Source organism: Mycteria americana, chromosome 21 (genome assembly GCF_035582795.1).
Source record: "Mycteria americana isolate JAX WOST 10 ecotype Jacksonville Zoo and Gardens chromosome 21, USCA_MyAme_1.0, whole genome shotgun sequence".
Taxonomy (NCBI): domain Eukaryota; kingdom Metazoa; phylum Chordata; class Aves; order Ciconiiformes; family Ciconiidae; genus Mycteria; species Mycteria americana.
In genome coordinates, this window is record NC_134385.1 from 5,011,336 (window position 1) to 5,033,572 (window position 22,237).

Here is a 22,237-nt window from a genome sequence, read left to right on the forward strand (position 1 = left end):
TTGGCCCGGCCCGGCCCGGCCCGGCCTAGCCGCTTCCCCCGGCCTGGCCTGGCCTACCCTACCCTAGCCTAGCCTAGCCTAGCCCAGCCCAGCCCAGCCCAGCCCAGCCCAGCCCAGCCCGGCCCGGCCCGGCCCGGCCCGGCCCGACCCCACTTCCGGGTCCCTTCCCGCAAGGCCTTGTGGGCCAGCCCCCACCCTGCGCGATCTCGCGCGACCTCCCCAGCGCCGCGCGCGCCCCCGGGACGCGTCACGCCGGGGGTGGGAGACGGGGACGAGCGATTGCATCACCGCGGTGCGCGCAGCGCTCCCCGCGTGACGTCAACGCTTCCCCTTCCCCAACGCCCGCGGAGAGAAAGGGTGGGGGGAGGAGGCGGCCCCGCTCCGCCCTCTCCCGGGATTGACGGCTGAGTTGACCAATGAGAAGCGGAGAAGGCGTGAGTGATGCGGCCGGCGGCCAATGGCAGGGGCGAAGCGGCGGGAGGGGGCGGGAACGGGCGGCCGGGGCGGGCTGGGCTGCGCCTGTCAGCGGGGCGGCGGGATGGCGGCGCTCTACGCCTGCACCAAGTGCCACCAGCGCTTCCCCTTCGAGGCGCTCAGCCAGGGCCAGCAGCTCTGCAAGGTCCGGGGCGGCCGGCGGGGCCCGGGGCGGCTGGCAGGGACGCCTGGGGGGAAGGAGACTGGGGGGCCTGTCTGTGAGGGAGCTGGGGGGGGGGGGGCAAGGGCCGACTGGAGGGCTGTTGGTGAGGGAGGGTAGGCAGGGGGTGTTTTGGAGGGGGCTGGGGGCTTTTAGAGGGACCGGGGATAATTGGAGGGCTGTTTGTGGGGAGGCCCTGGGGGAGGCTAGGGCCTCGAGGTGGTTATTTGGGGCCTGAGGGTACGGGGTGGGCAGTTGAGGGCTGTGTGGGTGCGGCCCTGGGAGCCTTTGGGAGGTTTTGAGGGGCTGGAGGCATGGGGGCAGCTGGTAGAGCCTGGGGGCTGCTGGGGGGGTATGGTATTGAGGGGGTAATAAGGGAGCTGTTTGTCAGGGGGACCTGAGGGCACTGAAGGCTGTTTGAGGGGTATTTGGAGGGCGTCGGAGAGGGAGTCATGGGGCCGTTGGGGGGGAGGTGGATGCTATTCATGAGGGAAGGTCTGAGGACAAGGGAAGGGCTGTTTGTGAGGGAGGCTGTTAGCAAGGGGAGAGGCCTGGGGCATTTGGGAGGTGCCGAGGTGTTTGGGAGGGTCTGGGGACATTTGGGGGAGGTCTTATGGTACCTTGAAGGAGGGAGGTGGGTGTTGGGGTACAGTCGGAGTGGGTGGGGCAGTTTGGGTGGGGAAGAATGAGATCAAGGATGAGACAGGGAATGAGGGGCAGGAAATGGAGTAGCCTGGAATTGCTGAGGCAGATGGGGCAAAACAGGCAGGCGCAGGGGAACCTCCGAGGCATGGGGTGAGAGGAGAGCGGAGCCGGAGGCACTCCGGGCACAGGAAGCTTGTGGAGGGCAGAGGCATGAATAACTGTTGCAGGACTCTGTGTTCCTGGCCTGGGATGTGAGGCCAACCACCGTGACCCTTGTCTGTGGGCGTTGGGCACAAATAAGCCCTCGTTACGAATCTCAGTTCACTTCTGGCTCACCTGTGACACATGCCATTCCTGTCGCCCTTCCTCTGCTCTCAGCCCTTGCAAGAGCAGCATGACTGTACAGGCAGGAAATGTTTTGAGTTTGACGGATGTGTGTGCGTGTGGTGGGAGCAGAGGTCAGCAGGTGATCTGGGATTTCGGGAAACGGTGTGCGGGAGAAGCATTGCATCTCACCAAACGCTTCTGTTGTTGCAGGAGTGCCGGATTGCGCATCCCATTGTTAAATGCACTTACTGCAGGACTGAATTCCAGCAGGAAAGGTAAACACTTGCTGAGCTGGGGAGATCGAGGTTTTCTTTAGAACAGACGCACCCAGGGAACCGTAATGTTTCCACGCCTTTGATGACGGAGCCTTAACCTGTAGATTGTCGCTGTGGAAGACTTGGGGGACCTTTGGCCTTCTTCAAAGGTCTGCTGGGCGAGTTGGTGTGCCTCTGCAGGGTCCTTAGATTTGCACCTTTTGCTTGGCTTTTATTTTTGGTCAGTGCTCAGATGCGTCTTCCAGTGAAGGATCTGGGCGCATCTTCCCACAAGCTTTCTTCTTATCTGATTTCTAGTATCTAAAAATTATTTCCTAATATGTTTCCTTTAGCTGTGCTTTTGCCTTTTTGCATTTCTGCAAGTTCCGTAGCTTACAGAGGAAGGATCGGTAAACCCAGTAGATGCGTGTGGGCATTGTGTGGAGTGTTCTTTCCTGTGTTCAATGGGCAAATACACCTCTGTCCTGACCTCCCTTAACCTTGTCATCCAGAGCAGACCTCCTCCAGAACTGAGGCTGTCACCAGTGCTGAATCACGCCTGCTGCCAATTAGCCGGTGACCAGACTCCTGTATTTGTAAGGACAAAAAACTGGTGTCATCTGGGGATGCCTTAATTAAAAGATACCTCCTACTAATACCACTTTTGGGCAAATTATCCTCAATCAGATGAGGATAGGGAATGCACTTTTATATCAGAGTCCGTAGTGAAGATGAATACAGTCTTGCCACTAGAGATGGAGCCTAGGGGAGACAAGGATCCTAACCACAGAGGTTTAATTTTCTTTGGGGAAGTCCTAATAGAATGATCTGTCCTTCTTTTTAACAGCAAAACCAACACAATATGCAAGAAGTGTGCTCAGAACGTGAAGCTCTACGGAACAGTAAGTGAGCAGGGCTCGTTGTCACCAGCCTCTTTTCCTTTCATCTTTCTTGTCTTTATCCTGCCGAATCCCAGAGCAGTTTATGGGCTGGCTCTGTTGTAATAGCATGACTGATCAATAATACGTGGGTCCCTCAAGCATGAAGCTTTTACTTTTTTCTCTTTTAGTACAGAAAAGAGCAGCTCTGCATCATCTTAGGCCAGCAAATGAACTGTTCGATATCCAATAGAAACAAGAGCATGCTTACACAAACTGAGATTGCTGCAGGAAGCAGTGATAAATCTTTCTTTCCTGCTTGTCTGAAATCTGAAAAAGCAATTTTGATTGTTTCTATTTTGGTGATATGTATTTTCTAAAGATTTCATAGCACTTGATAAATTGTCTGGGTGCCACAGCTAAATACACTTAGCTAGAGACCAGGCGTCCAAATGTAGTTATGTCTCCTGGATCAGCATTATGATTAGCTTGGAAGGGGGAAATAAAAGTTTTGAAGTGATGGGGAGAAGGGGAAAGAGCAATGTATTAATGTGATTAGAAGGCACTGCTCTATCAGTTGTTCTTGTTTCTTAAAGCCAAAACCCTGCCAGTACTGCAACATTATAGCAGCATTTATTGGAAACAAGTGCCAGCGTTGCACAAACTCTGAAAAGAAGTATGGACCTCCGCACTCCTGCGAGCAGTGCAAGCAGCAGTGTGCGTTTGACCGGAAGGATGATAGAAAGAAGGTCAGTATCTCTGTAAAAAGAGGCTGAAAAGGTAAAAGGGCTGATCACAGTGATCGTCTGTCCATCTCCTTCACATATTCTCTAGCATTTCAAAAGGGGGTGTCTCTTGGTTGTGAAGTATTTTTCTGGAGTTGAGCTTTGCTGTGGGAGCTGTGTTTTGGAGCTGTTTCATCTTTGAGCCCCTCTGCTTCTTTGGCAGATCTACTGAGAAAGATCTCTTGAATTTGGCCTAAGGGTAGGTGGGCTGGCAAGGGAGAAGAGCAACCTGCTTGGGGAGAGGGACAGGGAACAATATTTGTGCTGTAGCCTGAGGAGCTGGAAGTGTCATACCTCCACCAGGAAACCCATTCCATGGCTTCTGCTTTGCTTAAACAACATAAGTGCTCCTTGGGAGGTGTGTGCTTCTAAGGCCTGCTTCCTGCAGGCTATGAACATCTATTGTTCGTTTGGGACACTGCGCTGATAATCCCTCTCCTCCTGCTGATCCTCCTTGAGCAGAGACCCTTGCTGTTTTGGTCTCCAGTGACTACCCTGTCGTGTACCATTCCTTGGCGTTGCTTTGACAGAAATCCCACTAGAGTTAGTGTTTCCTGGTGAATGGGTGCTATAAGATGGTCTGTAAGCAAAGCTTGGCAGAGACTGTAGTTACGATAGATTAGCTGCTGTTAATGAGTCCCGCCTGCATTGCACCAGCCACGCCAGATGCACTTCTTACCCTTTCCAGGCACTCGAGGGATCCTTTTTGAGTCGCCGCTTATTCATGTGTGATCTTAAGCCTGAAGGTGCTTCTTGTCTTCTCTGTGTTTGGTTTGTGGGCAGGAAGCAAGACCAAAACTTTTCCCTCTCTCTTTCTCTCTCATCTTCCAGGTGGATGGAAAGCTGCTATGCTGGTTATGCACGCTATCCTATAAACGGGTCCTACAGAAGACCAAAGAGCAGTGCAAACACCTGAGCAGCTCTTCCCGGGCAAGCCTGCAAGAGAAGGAACAGTACAGTAGGCTCAGCAGTGGCAGCCACTATAACAGGTAACCTGCACGAGCTTTTTTGTTGTGCGGGGTAAGCTTGCCTCAGGGGTGAGCAAACAGGGTGCCTGGCTGCTCCACGCTCCTTAGGTGCGCTTTCTAAAGTAACCAGGAGAAATGCCTGGGGGCTCGGTACCCTGGTGATAGGTTTTGGCAGCTGTCTGTTGTTCGGGAGAATCTGGCTAAGTCAGGCTTTGCTAGTTTGCAAACCCCACTGTGCTGGAGTAGACTTGTAGTCCGACAGTGCTTCGTAGCAATTCAGCTTACTGAACTTGTACACAATTAAAGCTAAATTGCATTTGTAAAATTTAATGATTGAAACGTAGATTTTAAGCATGAGTTCTTCACCTACGTACTAATCTGACTGACGCATTGTTTTCTGTTTATTTTTAGTCTCCAGCTACTCTTCAAGGAATGAATTTTTTATCATTCTTTCTTCTGCTAGGAAATATTGTTTTAATAGGTTCAAAGCGTGTGGGAATATTTATCTGCTTCTCTGTCTTAGACTGCAAGTCATTCAGGTTCTGACATACAGTTTCCTCGTTTTTCTAGCCAGAAAACCTTATCCACCTCTTCTATTCAGAATGAAATCCCAAAGAAGAAAGCCAAGTTTGATGCCATATCTGCCAATGGTGACAGGTGAGCCTGTTACATGGGGAAATTGTGGGTGGGGGGTCTTGTTTGCGAAGTTTATATAAGACAGAGTTCTATGCGAATAGCAGGAAGCTCTTATGCTAGAGCAGGGATCTCGGGCTTTGGGACCTCGAGGGGCTGCATTAGCAGCTTTCCAGAACCTGGCAGGCCAGTGTTACTTGGCATTTAGACATAGGTTTGAAGAGGAAAAGAATACCTCGTGCCTGTACCTGCTAGGATAGAAGCTGCTTGTTGGCTGAGCTCCCCAACAGTTAGAAACACTGCAGCCAGACCAGCTTTATCCTCTCCCTGCAGTTACAGGGGGAGGGGGGCTGTTGGCTGCGCTGTAGAGTTGAGGTCTGCAGGTTTTGTGCTTTCGGGGCTATCGGACTGATCTGTAGGGAAATGACCTCAGAGGAGAGGATCAAGACCCACCTCTCATTTCCCCTCCTGCCTTCTGGGGGAGGGACAAGCAATCAAAGAGCTTTGCTTGAAAGCATCCAATCCCATCCTGCTGTCACAGTTTGTGCTGGATTATGTTGATGCCGGCTGCATGCGCAGCAGAATGGGAGTCACTAGCAGAAACAGGAAATTGAGGTGGATTTTTATTTTTTTACGGTCTTGTACATGCATATTTTCATTCCTGCCTTTCCTCTCTGATTCTCAGCGTTCCTTCCTCTCCCGAGATGCTTTGTCCCCCTATCCAGAGTGCCCCGTCCACGTTGGCGCAGTGGGCTGCTTCCCAACAGAGTCTCGGTGCCCACCATTGTCCTGTTTCTCAAGGCACTGACATCCTGAAGTGAGATCACCTGTTGTTTTCTCCCCTGTTGCCCTCCCTCCCTGGGAACTGCCTCATACATGGAAACTGTCCCTCTCGATGGATCTCTTTCCAAACAGCAGTGAATTGGAGGCACGGACTGGAGTATAGGCTCGTTAGTGCCAAAGGGTCTGTTAAAGCCACTGGTAATTAATTGCTCGCTACCTACCTTGAATGTCTTTTCTTCAAGATCACAGATCGCATCTCTCCTGTAGATACTATTGACACCTTGTCAATCTTTGTGAAGTACTACAATGAGAAATAGAACTTAAATAATTTTGTAAGGCAGTGGTCTAAAAGACCATTTATCATCTGAATGGTGTTTTCAGTTAAAAGTTGGAAAAATTTAAGGATTAACTGTGGCTTGGGAGCTGCGGCTGAGCACGGAGTGCTCGGAGAATTCATCTACTGCCTTCAGTGCTGGTGGAGCCAGAGGAGAGACTGGAGACAGGTCCTGGTAGAACCGGGGCAGCCCATCAGTGTTGCTGCAGCTTTCCCTCTAGAGCCCCGTTAAGGCTCCTGCTCACCTACTGAGGCTGCTCTCCGGGCTATAAAACAGTACCAGGTATTTTTATCTTCTCACTAAAGCCTGGGCTGAGACCTAACAACTCATTTTAGTGGCTTGAAAAAATCCGAGAAGCGAAAGGTCCCATGCTCCCTGGCATCAATTGCTCAGCCGTTCGTTTGCAAATCAGGAGTAGGTATTAGAGGAATCAAATGCCTTCATTTCTGTTTGCTCTTGATTCAGATGTTGTCAGTCTGGCTCCTGCCAAGGCTGTGGTCCTTGCCACGCTTTTTTTGATGAATCCCAGTAACAAACTGTGTGTAATTTTAGCAACTACTGAAGAGCTCCAGCAATGTGCTGTAGAAAAGGCGAGCTGCAGCTGCCTTAAATAGACATATGGCTGTGTTTCTTGAGTGGAATAATAATGGTGGTTCATTAAGTGTGTTTTTGGAGTTGCTGGAGGGTTTTTTTGTGAGGCTGAAGCCCCCACACCCCTCCACTCTTGCACCATTTTCTAGCAGATTGTCCCCCCCAGAGTCAGCCTGGAGTCTGGGTCACAGCCTGAGTGTGGAGTTAGGGTCTGCTGCAGTGCAAGGCTTGTTTTCATCAGCGGTGTGGTCTGGAGCGGGGTGATACACAACCAGCACCTCTTCACTGCTGAGATCAGCCACAACTTCCTGTACAGTGTGTCTTGGCTCCAGCCAATCTTCATGCAGCCTTCACCTGGGCAAAATTTGGGCACACTTGAGCACAGTTAACTTTGGCAACACCCCCAACAGCGTCCAGCTTATCTGAAATTGTTGCTCCTTTGCGGATACAATAGGAATTCTTTTACTGTGTCTTACTGAATTCCCTCTGTATGTTTTTGTTTACATATTTCGGAGTGGATGTTGCTCCCAATGGCTGTGATGTGGGGACTGGGCAATTTCCAGTGGTCATTTAATGGGTGGCGTTGAATGGTTCATTCTGGGTGAGCTCTGTGAGGAGCTAACAGCGCTGGCCCTGCTGTTCAGGGAGTAGTTTTCCCCCGCAGTGACTCTCAGCACAGCTTGCAGCAGACCTTGCCCTACTAATCCTGCTGTCCTGGGCTGCTCCTGCGTGTGTCAGCACCCCGGCTTCACCTTCAGCCTCTGGTGCTGTGCCCGTCCTGATTCGGGCAGTGCTTGGTGTCCCCATCCTCTTGTGCAAATGCTGCCAGAAGTGTTTTTTATGTTACAGACTCTGCGGATGAACACACTGCAGTCCCTTCTCCCGTGACTATAGACAAGGTGCTAAATTATGCTTTTAACACCAGGCAATGATGAGCGCTACAGACTGAGCTGGCTGGGGGAAGGCAGTGATGCCGGAGGATGCTGAGCAGCAAAGTTCATTTAGTAAAAAGATTCTCATTTGCCTAGGAAAGTCCTGGCGTATGCTTAAAGCACTGGGACTTGGGCTGAACTGCGCCTGCTTTTGGTGGTGTTAGAGGAAGTTAAGTTCAGATGCTGGTTCTTATTGGTCCGGGTGGATTTTTGCGCATGGGGGATATTTTTGTCTAAGGTGAAACTTGGATGCTGGTTCCGTCAGCCTGGTTTGTGCCTCTCTATGCTAGCCTGACTTGAATAACAAAATCTTTAAGCTTGGCATTTGTGCTGCCTAATTTCAGCCATTTAACAGGTGTGGAATTTAAGGCAATCATTTTGGTTTCTTTTTCGCTCAGTGGAGAAGGCAGGTGTCTTTGGAAGAGCTCCATTTTTTCCTCTGTCTCCACTGAAAGCAAGGGGAGCTCATCAATTCACTTTAATTAGAGGCGTGCATTTTAGACTGTTCACACATGAAGAGCACGCGTCCCTCTTACCTATCCCAAGGGGCTGGGATCCTGGTTATGGAGTTTAATTGTAGGGGAAATGGCTTTTTTGTGTTTGGTTGGTTGTTTTAATTCTTAATCTGTTTGTTAAGGGAATGGAGCAACTTGTATTTGGCAGTTTTCCTTCTAATTTTGGAGTCTCAGGCTGCTTGCTTAACATGGGGTTAAAGACAGAGGAACCTTTCATTAATAACTTGTCAGTCTTTCAAAAAAAAAAAAAGAGGGGAAAAAAAAAAAGGCTGCTTCTTTAATTAGCATCTTGACACAATTGAGGGTGCATTTTGCAGCAACTGGACAGGAAAATACCTGCCTGTGCTCACGTACTTGACAGGAGGGGGTGCCTGGGCACTCTGAGCCCACCGTTACCCACTTGTGGAGGCAGGAGGAGGCCCTTGGAGCCCTGGGGTCGGGTACCGGGTCTGCTGGGTGGGAGAGTGGCTCTGTGGAAGGCTGGTGGCCCTCCTGTCCCTTCTCCCCGCTGGGTGGCAGGGCCGGCTCTCACCTTCCTGGCTCCGCAGTGTGCTCTGCAACAGGAGCTGCCGAGGAGGGAATTTTTCCTGCCGGAGCTGCTCGGAGAAATGCGAGCATCTCACAGCACTCTTTATCACCCCAGGATATGGCAGGAGGGAAGCTTGCCTGGGCAAAGGAGTGGTGTAAGCAAGAGTTTGTTTTTAGCCAGAGGGAATCGGTGAGGAAGCCTTTTTTTCTCTGTGGAGGCTGCTTTTTTTTCTCTTTTTTTTTTTTTTTTTTCCCTCTCCTCCCCAGCATATTTGCACTGAGTGGGAAATTAAAGCTACTGTTAGTAACATGCTTGCACACAGAAAGGTGCTGGAGCACCCACCATCATCTTGCACAGCCTCCACTTGGGGAAACTGTACTCGAGAACAGTTTTAAGATGGAGGTATTCCCTGCTAGTCTGCGTGTATGAACCTCTTCTGCACTCGAGAGCTGCCCAGCATGACGAGCACAGTGCTAGATCCAGTGTACCCAGAGACCTGCCGCATCTTATGGTGTGGGCTCTGCTGTCAGCATGTTTTAACCATGCAAGACTCTTCCACCGTGGGCTGTCTCCTACAGACCCTCAGTTCTGAGTTTTCCTTTGCCAAGCTTTCTCTCCCAGTGCCGCAGGGCTATCCTGTGACTTTCAGATCTGTGAAGCTGCCCCTGCTTAGTTTCCCTTTGTAGATCCCCAGCAGAGTGGTGGAAAGAGCCTTTTCTTCTGCCCACATCCTTGCTAACCAGTCCAATCAATGCAGAGACTGTGCTTTTAATTAGAAAATGGATTATTTCCAGGCACTAGAGGAGACCCCTGTGTGAGGTGAGCAGCCGGTACTCTGCCTCGGTGTACGGATGGGGGTCTGGAAGCATGGAAGTGGCAGCATACTTGGGAGAGGCAGTGATTTGTGTTCAGACCGTGCCATCCCCAGTCCGCTGCAGCTCCTAGCCTTAGAGCTGAATGCAGGCTTTAGGGCGTGTGGTGATCTACTCTGGAGGCTTTAAAAAATATAACCCTGGCTTCAGGTAACCCTGGCTATTTATCTTTATAGCAGCGGTGCTGTCTGGTAACGGCCAGACTTGAAGTGATCTTCTAGGTAAAGCTTTGTTGCCTTATTACTGTTAAATTTTTATTCAGCAATTTCAGTGTGTGCAGCTGGGAGTGTGCTGCCCTTTTAGCACCAAGAGATAAAAATCAGGCTTACCATTACAGCAGTAAGGAGCAGAAGGCAGGCAAAGATCAGGTGAGCTCCTTGGGCCTGTGGCTGCAGCTCATCGTATCTTATGATCTGAAGTATTCCTGTAGTGTAAGACTGTGCGTGGCTGCCCAGATCACTGGGTGTATCATAGGGAGATTTCTGAATTACCAGTGCAGGGGAGTGACTCATGTCCAGATAGATTTTTTTTTTTTTTTTTTTTTTTTTTTTCCCCAGCTGGTTGCTTAGGTTTAGAGTACCTGGTGGTGTACAAGTGGTGTGCTCAGCTGTTTCTCTGTCTTCCTGGAGAGAGTTTTTCCTGCTCTGAAGTGGTAATGAAGCTTCTTCCTAAATTGCTGTATCATGGTGGAATCAAAATACAAAAGTCCAGCATGTCTTTTTACCCCTTTTCCCTGCTGAGGACAGTGCTGACTTTAATCTAGGTATCTCCCTTTGCTTTGTTTGTTTAACTTGAGGTTATTTGTTTCTCTTTCATGTTCCCTCCTTGCCGGAATGTTTGTTTATATTCAGTGAAAAGTTTTGCTGTACATCCAAGGACTGCCTGCGAGCAAAGAGGGTTCCTAGGTGGTTGCATAAAGTTTCATTAGCTCTCCAATTGCTGTCCTCAACTCTTTGGTTTGAAAAGGGGTCCTTGCTGTTTGAATGGTTGCTGAAGTCACTGGCTGATGGTCACCCGTAGGAGTCCCATGTCCGTGCTGATCGTGCAATAACACAACTCGATATATCACACGTAATCCCGGCTGCCTGTCATACCGTGTGTTTCCCAAATTCCATGTGGCATCCAGGGCAGGGATACAGGTAACACCTGCATTCAAGGAGTGTTTGGAGGACATGATGTGTGTCATGAAATGATTCCCATTCTCCTTCGAGTGCCACCTGTGGGAGTTTCCCTGCCTCGGTGAAGAGAAGGGGTCATGATGAGAGTCTTTCCCTCTTCTTTCTTGCAGTTTTTCTCCAGACCTTGCCCTGGACTCTCCTGGCACTGACCACTTTGTTATCATTGCCCAGCTGAAGGAGGAAGTGGCTACTTTAAAAAAGATGCTGCATCAGAAAGATCAGATGATTTTGGAGAAGGAGAAGAAGGTACAGCCCTTGGCTTGCTTCCCCCCACAGCATGCTGACATGTTCACGCAGATCACACTCCAGCAGAGTCTGGCTTTTTATCTTGGAGCAAGCAAGAGAGTTTCTGGCTGTTTCCGGGCTGCCTCCTTTCCAAAGTTAAAGAGGCTTTCTGGACCCACCCAGGAGATCTCATTTCATAAAGGGTCATTTTCTGACCACTGTCTCGGAGACCTCCATGTGGGGGCAAGACTGAGAAAAAGCATGCTGCTCTGTGCAGAAAGACAGCCTGGCCGCTCCTGCTTCTCTGTGCCGCTCAGAGATACGGTTCTGGTCTCATTGCACTCCCTCTGCCCACCCCAGCACATTTCTGAACTCATCCAGTCTCACGCAACTTCTGCAGAGGCATTTGCTGTGGCAAGGTGTGTCTGGGGTTAAGACGTTCGTTTCTTCTTCCAGCTCACTTGCTCCTTACTGGTTTATCTGCAGATCACAGAGCTGAAAGCCGACCTGCAATACCAGGAGTCGCAGATGAGGGCAAAGATGAACCAAATGGAGAAGACGCACAAGGAGGTCATGGAGCAGTTACAGGTGACAGCATTTTTGTTTTAATTTGCTGAGTTGTGCTGTACCCAGGAGTGCCTGAGGACACTCCTGATCAGAACACCCCGTGAGCTTCTGCACACACAGCTCTACTAACGCTTCTCAGCCCTGTCCTACAGCCTCTCTGCTCTGCCAGGCAAGCCCCTCCCCAGCTGTGTACCAGGCTGCAGTGCATCATAACCCCTATTTATATCCTCCTTGCTGCTCTTTACTCAGGCTCAGACTTACTGTATTGTAAAGTGCTGTGTTGTGTCCCCTGTGGACTAGATGGGAACCATCAAACTCATTTTACCTATTGCCAAAATCAGGTTTGAACCTGTTCCTCCAGACTGCAGAACCTTTGACAGCTCCCTGCACCATGTAGCTCTTAACGTGATTTATGTGACCAGAAACCAGAGAGAACAAAGCTCAAGAAAACAATTGGCAGTTCCTTTAGCACTGTATCTCTGTAGTCGAAATAAAGAAGTCCCTGAGCTCCAGGGAACAGGGAGAGCAGGATTCTTGTCATGGCCATGGAAACACTAGGCAGACTATCAGCATGAATACGCTCTGAGCCACTGAAGAGATCAGGTCAAAGGGGAGCTGGTTACAGGGAAGAAATCAGACACAGAAATGAACTTTGCACCCTTTAATTACTCTGGGGTGTATAATGATCTAAAGCCCTAGCGATGAGAAATGGGAGGGGATAAGACAAAAGGCTTACATTCCTGCTGAGAAAACAGCCCCTCCTCCACTAGCACACGCCCAAGTTACTTATTGGAGTGGAAGACAGGTTTGGGAGACTACAGCTGCTGTCAGAAAGCTGATGCCTGTGAGATCCCCTTCACAATGCACATTCTTAAGCACTGTAAAGCCTGTCTGAAGGTTGGAATATCTGTGTGTGGTATGCTGAGGGCTGGATGTGCTTCCCGCTCCTCGTGAGCTGGGCGGCACTGGTGGTTTGTGTTTGAGGGACTGCTGACAGCCAGAGCCTTCTGTCTCTGTACTGCTTTATTGATCCTGCACTGCCTGTGTCAGCCCAGAGCTGTTTGTGTCTCATAGCTTTGGGAGGCCTGCAAAGAATGAGTTGGTGTTTACTCCAGTTCTGAATAGACAATTTTCCATTAGCACAAACCACCACGTTTTGGTTGCCTTGAGAGCCCTGGCTGTGAGGTCAAGGGCTAACTGGGAGATGACCCCCCTCCTTGCAGTGGTTTCCCAAGGCAGGGTACGCTGGTTGCTCGGTGTGCGTGGGAACAGCATACCCTGCTGCTGCCTCTGCTGTAGCTCAAAGAGGACGTCTGCCTTGAAAGCTGTCGGACACCTTCCAACAGCCTTAAACTCGCTCAATTCTGAAAGGAAAGAGGAAGCATCAGATCCACGAGCAGGTTTGCCTGCAGTCACCTGCCTCTCCGGGGTGGAGAGGGGTTTGCATGTCTGTCGCCCGCTGTGCTGTTCTGTACTTAGCTCGGACTGGGACTGCCCTGAACTCGTTCTCTCTGGTGTCCGAATGTTTTACTTCGGCTGGTATTGACTGAGGCTCTGGAAACTTTCTTTGCTGATTCCAAAATAAAAGTTCAAATCCTCTCGGTGTATTGTAGGTGCCTTGAAGTGTTCATATGATCCACTTTTTGAACGTGCTCTTGGTTTTCATTATTTTGTCTTGTCTTTTCATGGGGGGAAGCAGGGGTGCCTGTATTCTTCCAGTCTGCAGGAGGTAAAAGAAGCTGCTTTACCACATGCAGCACTGGAGCAGAGGGTTTAATTCCTCTAATAACCCTTTGCATATTCGTTCGTTTGCTGGAAACCAATGCGGAAGACCTGTGTCTGGCTTCACATGGGTTCTACCCCTTATCCTACTGCTGTAGCATAATTTACTACCTAGGCTAGAGGAGAGCGAGCTCAGAAGTTTGGTAAAAGAGGCTAGAGAGCCCTGTTCGTAAGGTTCCGTGATTTTCAATTCAGTGCAAACCAGAGAGACTATAAGTTGTTACGTGTTAGTGCTCTGATGGGCTTGGAAAACTCTTAGTAGGGCTGCAGGGTCAGTACAGCGCTGAATCCTGATAAAATGTTGGTGGCGTGTGAAGAAACTGAGCGTGAAGCAAAGCTGGAGAGCAGTGAGCTGCTCCACCCTACTTTTTTGATGTAAAAAGGCTAGGAGAAGCTGGCCTTCAACTCACTAAAACAAGTCAGGATGGGGGCTTGAGTCACCAGTTTCACTCCACCGCTTCTCACGCTGTCAAAGCACAGTGGCTGGTGAAAGGGGAAGGAAGGAAAGCCAGTCCCGGTGACCTTGGCGAGTGTCCTTGGCTGGTTTAATGCGAGTTGCGCATTTGTCACCTTTCACCGTGGAAGCTGTTAACTTTCAGCCCGCTTCTCAGTTACAGCGGGGGGACGCGAGGGGGAAGGGATGGGAAGAGCCCTTCTAGGTGGTAGAGATGAGATGCTGGACTTGAGCTCATGCTGTGATGCCGCGCAGCAACATCTACCTCCCTTTTCATCTGCGCGCAGGATGCCGGCAGCTTCTGTCCAGGCAATTCTAGGATCCCGAGAACTAATGATGATCCGTGCCATTAAATACCCATTTTCACTGTGTTTCCAGGCCAAGAACAGAGAACTCCTGAAGCAAGCAGCTGCCCTATCGAAGGGCAAAAAGCCTGAGAAGTCGGGAGCAATAACCTCCCCTTAAAACCAAAACCCCCAATCTGGGAGCTTTCCCCAGCATTAGCCAAGGAGTCTAGGAGGCCTGCCTGATCGCTGGAAGCCAAAACCTCAGTGTTGTCACTATCCCACTGCCGTGGACTCGATGGAAACGCCTGGTGTGTGTTGCCTTTCGACAGCATGCTTGAGCGTGTCTGGTTTCGATCTCTGTTGAATACCAGTCTGGATCACGGCGATCCACGGGGAGAGGTCCCAGCCATCCTAAATCCCCCCCCCCCCCCCCCCCCCCGAAGTACTGCTTTCTGGAAGAAGTCTTTTCCTAACCAGTTACTACCACTGCCAACCCATTTCATTAGCAAACAGGAACCTGCTGCATTAGAGACTTCTTGCTGGTTCCAAACCTGCTGCTGTGAGGCAATAGCCGTGGCCAGTTGTTACGCAGATAAGACGGGAGCTGCGTGTGGTGGGAGCTTGGTTTTTCTTGAACTGTTCCCTCTTCAAAAGGAAGCCGATAAATCACCAGCCCAACAGATGTTACTGGAAGGTTGTGCCACTGCTGAGAACGGTTGATCCAGCTTTTTGAAGATGCTTCCAAAATGGGGGCTATGTATTTATCTTGGAAGTTTTTTGTTTTGGGGTTTGTTGTTGTTTTTTTTTTTTCTTCTTCTTCTTTTCTATGTCAACTTGGCAAACCGAACTGCCTGGTTTTGTGTTTTCTTGTTTTGTTATCATAGCTTGTGGATTGGGAGCCAGAGTGTAACGATACAAACCCAAACCCACCCCCTGTCCCCCCCGGTGCCCTAGTTACTTAGTGACCTTCAGGGCTTTGATGACTTCTGCAGCTTGGTGTGCTCAAGCATCTCTTACTCCATTTCTTTACACGAGGAGAGTTCAAGGCTTGGATGTTCCCTCTGCTCTGTCCCTGGACTGAGCTCGCCCTCTTCTCCTTTCCCTGCCCCGTTGCTCCCTTCCAGATGCAGAAGTAGGGGCCAGGTTGGCTCCAGGAAAGCGCTTACTCAGACAGTGACCCAAGCCAGGGAGTGTTTCTCGGGGCTCTCCAGGGACATTTCTCACTGCTGATTAAAAGCCAGCAGAATAAAAGGGCTATGAAAGTTCCCTGTAACAGGGATGTGCTTCTCAGAAACAGCACAGAGACCACAGACCCTTCCAGCGAGGCCAGCTGGGGTGGGCGCTCCCCAGGCTCTGTCTGCAGTGCGTCTCCTGGGGCAGGGGGGGATAAAAAGCACTTGGCCGCTGCGGGGTGGGGGGCAAAGCACCGCACGGCTCTCGGCTGGCAGGAGCGCTCCTCGGCATCCCGGAGCCAAGCTCCGTTCAGGGTGTGAAGAAACATCTCAGGGTTTGGAGACCCTCGGGGCGGAGGAGTAGGGGGTGAAACCTTAGTCTGGAGCAGCGCTGCGGGTAGGTAGGAGACGAGGAGACATCGTCCTTCTTGATGCAGGGCCGGCTGCTCTGTCAGGGTTTTTATTAAGGTTTTAACTAGAGATTGTGATTTTTTTTTTCATCCTTTTTCTTGTTACTAAAGATGACTTTACTCAAAGGCACTTTTTTTTTTTTATGATGTTGGCTTCCGGCATGGAAGGAGCACGCTGCAGCATCAGACACTCTGCCATGTGGGTTTTTGTTCTTTTTTTTTTTTTTTAAGAGACTCCTGATGTGAAAACAAGAAAAGAAAAAAAGTTGTTACACTTTGCCAGAGTGTGACAGCAGGAAAATACTCACCTAATTTTATACTTCACACGTTTTTAGAAAATGAGGTGCATTGGTGGGATTTTTTTTAAATGGGGGCTTTGCTTTTTTGCTTCCCTCAAGACACAGAAATAAGTAGAGGGAGGAAGGCCCTGTATATACTATTATGGGTTTTTTTTAATTGTGATAAATTGATCATGCAGTTGAGTAGCCGATGATTTGTAGTAATAACATTGTTTCTTTGTATGTTTGTAATAATGGAGATTTTAAAAGGGATGCTTTGATTTGTACAAAACTCTGACAACTGTAAAAGTGTTTTAAAAAATCGTCATCTGTGTCTGATACTTTCTATTTGCCTTAAGGAAAAAAAAAAAAAAAAAAAAAAAGGAACCAAAGCATCCTTCCCTGCCTGGAACTGATTTATCTCCTGCTGGCGGCTGCCTGGTCGAAGCATCAGCCGTGCTGCTCCGGGGTCTGGTGCGTACGGGAAGGAGACGGCATTTTTCTATTGTTCGGTTCGCTCCTACTTTTGTTTCTATCTTTAAATCCTCCCAATCAAGCCTGTTGCTAGGATCCTCGTTACTTGGTTACATCCAGCTTCCCAGGACCCATCCGGCTGTATCCGATGAGATCTGTTCTCTATTTTCTTCCCCAACCACATGAAGGAAGAAACAATACGGTCTTGGTAGGAAACAAAAAGACAAGAGGATAAGGGGGGGGCTTTCTTTTAAGATACAGATGCAAACAAGGTGAGTAAACACCGCTTGTGTCTCTGAAGTCTTCCCCTTATCTCAGCCATGAGTGTGGAAGGAAAACAGGTTTGGTTGTTTGGGATTTTTTTTTTTTTTTTTTTTTTTTGAAGCTTCTAATTTTCCAGCAGAAATTCTGTAGCCAAAAACTCTCCCAAGATTTCCATTTGGAAGTGCCCCCGTCCTTGCGGCAGCCGCAGTTCAGCGTGTTGTGCTTTCCTCGTCTGCTGTCGGTGCAGCTTCCCGGCGAGACGAGGCGTGCCGGCACGCCGTGCTTTCCTCTCGCGGGGCAGAGGAGCTGCTGTGTCCTTGAACATCTGTTCCCAGAGCGCTGCCTGCAGCGCAGGGTGGCAAAAGGCAAACCCCAGCTCTGTTGAAACGCCACCACAGCTTTTCTAGCTCAAAAGAGTCTTTCTATATTATATTTTTCAAAGCCCGGAGTTGCACACAGGAAATAGCCATTTTTCTGGGAATCATTAGTTGTGACGAATACCCAAATTCATAGTTAAATGAGGGGAAGAAAAATAGTTTCTATGAAATCTTTCTCGTCGGTGCTATTCTTCCAGTCTCTTTGTCCTTCTTCCGATCTCTTTGGCTCCTCGTGCCCGTGAAAGCAGAGCCTGATGTGCACTGGTCCGAGTTTTCATCCCGGCTTTGCCGGATTTCAGCCCCCTGACCTAGCTGAGAGCCCCGGCGAGGGAGGGATGTCCTGCTCGAAGCACTGAAGCTACCGCAGCCTCGCCGAGCTACTGCGGCTCAGGGTGACGCCTCGTACAAGTGCCTGTGCTGGGTCAGACCAGAAATCAGGGCCAGTACCCTCCACCCAGGCAGAGGCTGCTGGGGATAAAAAAACCAGCGTGGTTTGTTCGGTGTGTCCTGCACACCGGGTGGCTTGGAGGCTTCCCGAGCTGGGCCCGGCATCTGTGGCCTTTAGCAGCTCCTCGTCCCTCCTCCTTAGGCTGCTTTTCAGATGAAGGTGCCTAAATCGCAAGCTCGCAGCCTGCCACGACTGCCAAGCGAAAGGCTCGCCCGGCGCGAGGTGAGCTTGGCACCTCTTTCCCGGTCGGTGCTGCCGAAGCGTGCCAGTGCTGCTTAGCGTTTACAGGGCGCTTTATCTCTGCTGAGCACAGCGCAAACCTTGCCGTACCCTGGAGCGTGCCCAATTATCCTCGTTTACAGCAGGTCAGGAGACAGACGGGAGCTGATCTGCCAAAGGCTGGGTTGCCCGTCAGCGCGTAGAGCTGGGGCCAGCCGAAGATCCTCACGCTCCACCTCCCGTGCCGTGTCTCCGAGGGGCCGCTCCGTCTCTGCCCTGGCAGAGCTGCCGGGAAGATTTCAAACGGGTTGTGGGTAATTTTTGCAATTCCCAGCCAGACCTTGGGTAAGAAATGGCTGGCTCCTGTCTTTATCTCCTAGCACATGCTTCCTTCTCTCTGTGGTTTATCCACTGCTTCTAAAGCAGTTTGAATGTTTGCGGAAGGGTATATCTTTTATTTATTTATTTAGGGTCGTGATTGCTTTATTTCTGTTTCAAAGCTTGAGGAAAACATGGTTTTGACAGTAACTGAACACACCTGAATATTACATACTGATCTCAGCCACCTGCTAGAAATGAAATCAAGGTCCAAAATGAGACTTCCAGATTTTTGGTCAGTTTTTTTCCCCGTTCCACTCGTTTCAGGTGTGTTGATGTTTGGCTGCCCCTTGCCTGCATCCGGCAGAAATCTCTTCTGAAGATGCAGACACTCCAAGTTCCCAGAGCGCTGACCTGGGGAGCTGGAGGCGGTTGGGTTTTCAGGGCGCAATGAAAACCTCTCGCGAAGCGTTTCTTGAGATCTGCTAACCCGGAGGATTAGATTTTTTGTTTTCTTTTTTTTTTTTTTTAAGTAATTACTTGAATAAATATCTCTTTTCCAAACTTGCAGGCCCCCTGGCAAGGACCTGAAACTTTAGTACGCAAATGAATAGAAGCTGTTTTGCAGCCTGACGGCCTGTATCTGCAGCAGAAGTAAACTGACTTAACCAGCCGGTAATTACCCACAAACGTGCTCCCTTCCATTCCTCCCTAATTGCTGGGGCTTTCTGGGAGCTGGCTTAGGCAGCACGCCCCGGGGGCAACAGCCTTTAAAATTGTCTTTGTAAAAAAAAAAAAAACCACTAAGGATCTTAAAATCCTTTAAAGCTTCAGGAACGTGTGTTTTGTAGCTGGGCCAGGAGAGGTAACCCCAAGCCTTGTTCTGAAGATGAGGGCAGCAAGGGCAGAAGGAAGAGCTGGGCAGAGAAGTGAATCGAGCTGTCCAAGGAAACTGGGCTCCTTGCAAAGCCCGTGGAGAAGCGGAGGGTGCTTCAGAGGCAGTTGGGAAAAAAGCAGAAAGCAAGCGGGGTTTTAGGGGTGGGAAACCTACAGCGTTGCCTACTGGCCTCAGTCATCTGCTAAGGGGGTAAAACTGGCACGGGGAATGAGACCTCCTCCTGCGGGATGGAGCATTTGCCTGAGATTTCCATGAAGAAAACTCAGCTGCCCTTTGCCTTCTTCCAAAGGAAAGCTCTAGAGGTCCAGGAGTCCAAAGGTGTTTTGGCCATAAGCCCCGTCCTTACCAGTGCTGGACCAGCAGTCCCTAGCATTCCGTCCCCGTTCCTGGAGCACGTGGGGATAGCAGCTCCCTCCTGCTGATATTCCCAGAGGCTCCAGAGAAACGAGGATCGCTCGCCAATATAAACCAGTACAAACCATTGTTTCTAATGTGTTTATGCTGCTGAAGCCACATCCAGCTGCTTGTAGTGCAGAAACCCTGATGGAGCGAGGTCCTGAGCGTTTGCAGCTCCTCTTGTCCCCGAGGTGCTGCGGCGCTGAGGACCACGTTGGGGTTACCTTCCCTCCACGGCTCCAGGCGAGGCAGCTGCCGAGGAATTCCCTTCTCCACCCCGCAAATGATCTGGGCTTCCTTATTCCAGCCCACCGCAGCCAGGTGCCGGTGGGTTTTCCCACCGGAGGCTGTTAATGGGGAGGTGTGGGGTGACCAGCCCTGCTGGCAATCCAGCTCCCCAGTCTTCGGACAGGAGCAGAGCATGAAAGAAAGGAAACGCTTAAACAATGGTGCGCGTCTTATCTGCTCCAGATGCCCCAGTAGCTCCCTGCAGAGAGTCCCTGTGAGGTCTCTGCTGCTTCCCTTTGTCCTCGGGGTTTGGCCTGGCCAAAACCACCCGGCTGGGGAAGCACCAGAAGGCCAGACAAGGCAACGGCTGTCCCCAGCCAACCTTGCTATTTGCTCTAAGGTGACTTATCTTAAGCAATCGGTCTGGCCTTCCTGTTTAGCTTTCTTGCAGCGTGCTGTTAAACTACAGCAACAGACTTGTACAGTCAGCACCTTGATAACTAGGGCACCGTCGATCCCTAAATAATTACTGAGCTGTTGCGTGTTTCCCATGATTGGTGTTTCTGGAAACAGGGTGTTTGGGTTCAGCTCTCGGTTTCCTCTCTCGAGGAAATTTTGCCTCTCCTTTGCCACCCTTTTTCCGATGAATATTGTAAGGAGCCTAGCTGCAACGCTGCTGTGTGCCCAGGTAAACCCCTGTGAGTGAGCCAGCACGGAGAGACCCTCCTGCCGTTGTATTTCCTTAAAGAACGAGCACTGCTGAGCTCAAATTGGGACAAAAAGTGAGACCTCGAGCGCTCTTGGGTGAGGATGGCGGGGCAAAAGGACTTGAGATGCTGAAGCTGCTTTGGCACTGCCCGGTGTCACCCGTTTCTGGCAGACGGCATGGGAGGGTACGAGCCCCTGGCAGCTCCGAGGTGGTGGCAGCTCATCTCCTTTTGCCAGGCTGCTGTCGATGGCGGGGGGGGAGATGCTGCTGACAGCCTGAGCCGGCTGCTACGTGGGCAGGAGCGTTGCAAACGGGCCAGGAAAAGTGCTGAGGCTGCAGGTAACGTGCCGGCTGTCTCTAATCAGCCGGGGTGGGCTGACCCGGGGCTGGGGAGCAGATGGGGGATTGCGTGCTGCTCCTTACTGCCGAGCGAGTGCCTGCCCAGCTCTGCGGCCGCCCGGCCGTGCTCGGCCCCTCCAGCCCCTGCTCTGCACGCAGGGGCCGTGGCGCTGGCCAGCCCTGCCGGCTCCGGGGCAAATGTCCTTCTGGCACAGCCCTCGGTGTCTTCTGATGGGATATATTTATATTAAATATTTGGCAGCATCTCCAGCTGGACCACCGCCTGATGCACACCCACAGCCTTGGGGTCCCGGCTCCATCTCAGCCTGTCCCTGTCATGTCCGGAGCTTTCTGGGGGGCAGAAAGGGGAGAACAGAGGCAGCCCCTGCCTCTGCTTTGCTTACACCGTGTTGCCTTCACCGCTGCAAAGCAAGAGATGGTTTTTCATCTCCAGGCTGACGTGTTCAGCCAGAACAAACGCAGAGCTCGTGGCCTCAGGTAGCTGCAGCGCCGGTGCTGGCCGGGGACCGGGCAGCGTCTTGGCTTTTGCCCCATGTAAGGCAGCTCTGGGCACCTCTGCGGGGTGTGACGGGGCCAAAGGAGCAGGTGATGGAGCTGGACCGGGGTGACAGGGGCTGAAACAGCATCTCTGGCCCCAGGGGAGCATGGGGCCAGGTTCCCCTCGGAGCAGGCACGACCTGGACCTCGGACCAGAAGCAATTAAAAACCCAAATTGTTCCTCTCAAATGACACAAGTGCAAAATACAGAATTGGACACCTCGGGGTGGCCAGAGCCGCCCAGACCACACACCTTGGGTGCAGAACCGCGTTTGCAAAACACCCCTAAAAATAGCACCGGGTGTTTGCAGGCTGCGGTGCACCGAGAAGGGGACAAGGACGAGGAGCAGCTGAGCGAGGCTCTCGCTCTGTCCTCCCTCCCCGCAGAGGCTGGTGCAGCAGCGAGCGCGCCACGGCACGTCGGCCGTGCCGCCGGCACCGCGCCGCCGAGGTGCGCTGCCATGTTCGCTGAAGTGGCAGAGCTCAGGACCGGAGCCGGAGGAGGCTGTTGCCAGGCAAAACCCGAGTTGTTTGTGCAGCGACTCCTGTTCGCTGGACTTTGCCATGTGCAGGCCGTCAAGCAGCAGCAGATTGTTATCAGCGCTGCTGTCTGGGGCTGCCTGCGGTTGTGGGGTGGGTTGTTCTTTTTTTTTTTTTTTTTTTTTAATCCTTCTTTCACCTTCTTTTATTGGGTTTGGTGTTTATTATTCAAATGGACGGGAGCTGGCCCCGGGCTGTACGTCTTGTAGAGGATGGGAGGGGAAAGCTGCTCTGCAGCTCTTGGGGCTCTTCTTCACCGGGTTAAATCAAACTGCTCCGTGCAAGGCCGGGGGGAGCCTCGGGGTGCGCTGGGGTGGCAGGAGGGGGGACGCAGCCGTCGCTCATGGCCGCAGGGAGCCACGGGACAGGCTCTGCGCACAAGGTAAGAGCAGAGCGGCTGAGCGATTTTGGACAAATACCACTGCCCGAAAACGC

General features: G+C 51.2%; 1 protein-coding gene across 5 annotated transcripts; it reads left to right on the top strand.

Moving 5' to 3' along the window:
- Window positions 1-507: 507 nt before the first annotated feature.
- Window positions 508-18,855, top strand: FAM76A (family with sequence similarity 76 member A). Of its 5 annotated transcripts, none has more exons than XM_075522624.1 (10): window positions 508-619; window positions 1,817-1,881; window positions 2,708-2,762; window positions 3,335-3,487; window positions 4,355-4,512; window positions 5,062-5,148; window positions 5,810-5,941; window positions 10,970-11,105; window positions 11,571-11,672; window positions 18,706-18,855. In XM_075522624.1, exons 1-10 carry the CDS (start codon window positions 539-541, stop codon window positions 18,742-18,744), a joined length of 1,008 nt encoding a protein of 335 aa, XP_075378739.1. In that variant the 5' UTR covers window positions 508-538; the 3' UTR covers window positions 18,745-18,855. The 5 variants fall into 5 exon arrangements, with proteins under 5 accessions (XP_075378739.1, XP_075378737.1, XP_075378741.1 ...); XM_075522622.1 differs by lacking the exon at window positions 18,706-18,855 and adding an exon at window positions 14,266-16,057; XM_075522626.1 differs by lacking the exon at window positions 18,706-18,855 and adding an exon at window positions 11,993-13,256.
- The last annotated feature ends 3,382 nt before the right edge of the window (window positions 18,856-22,237 follow it).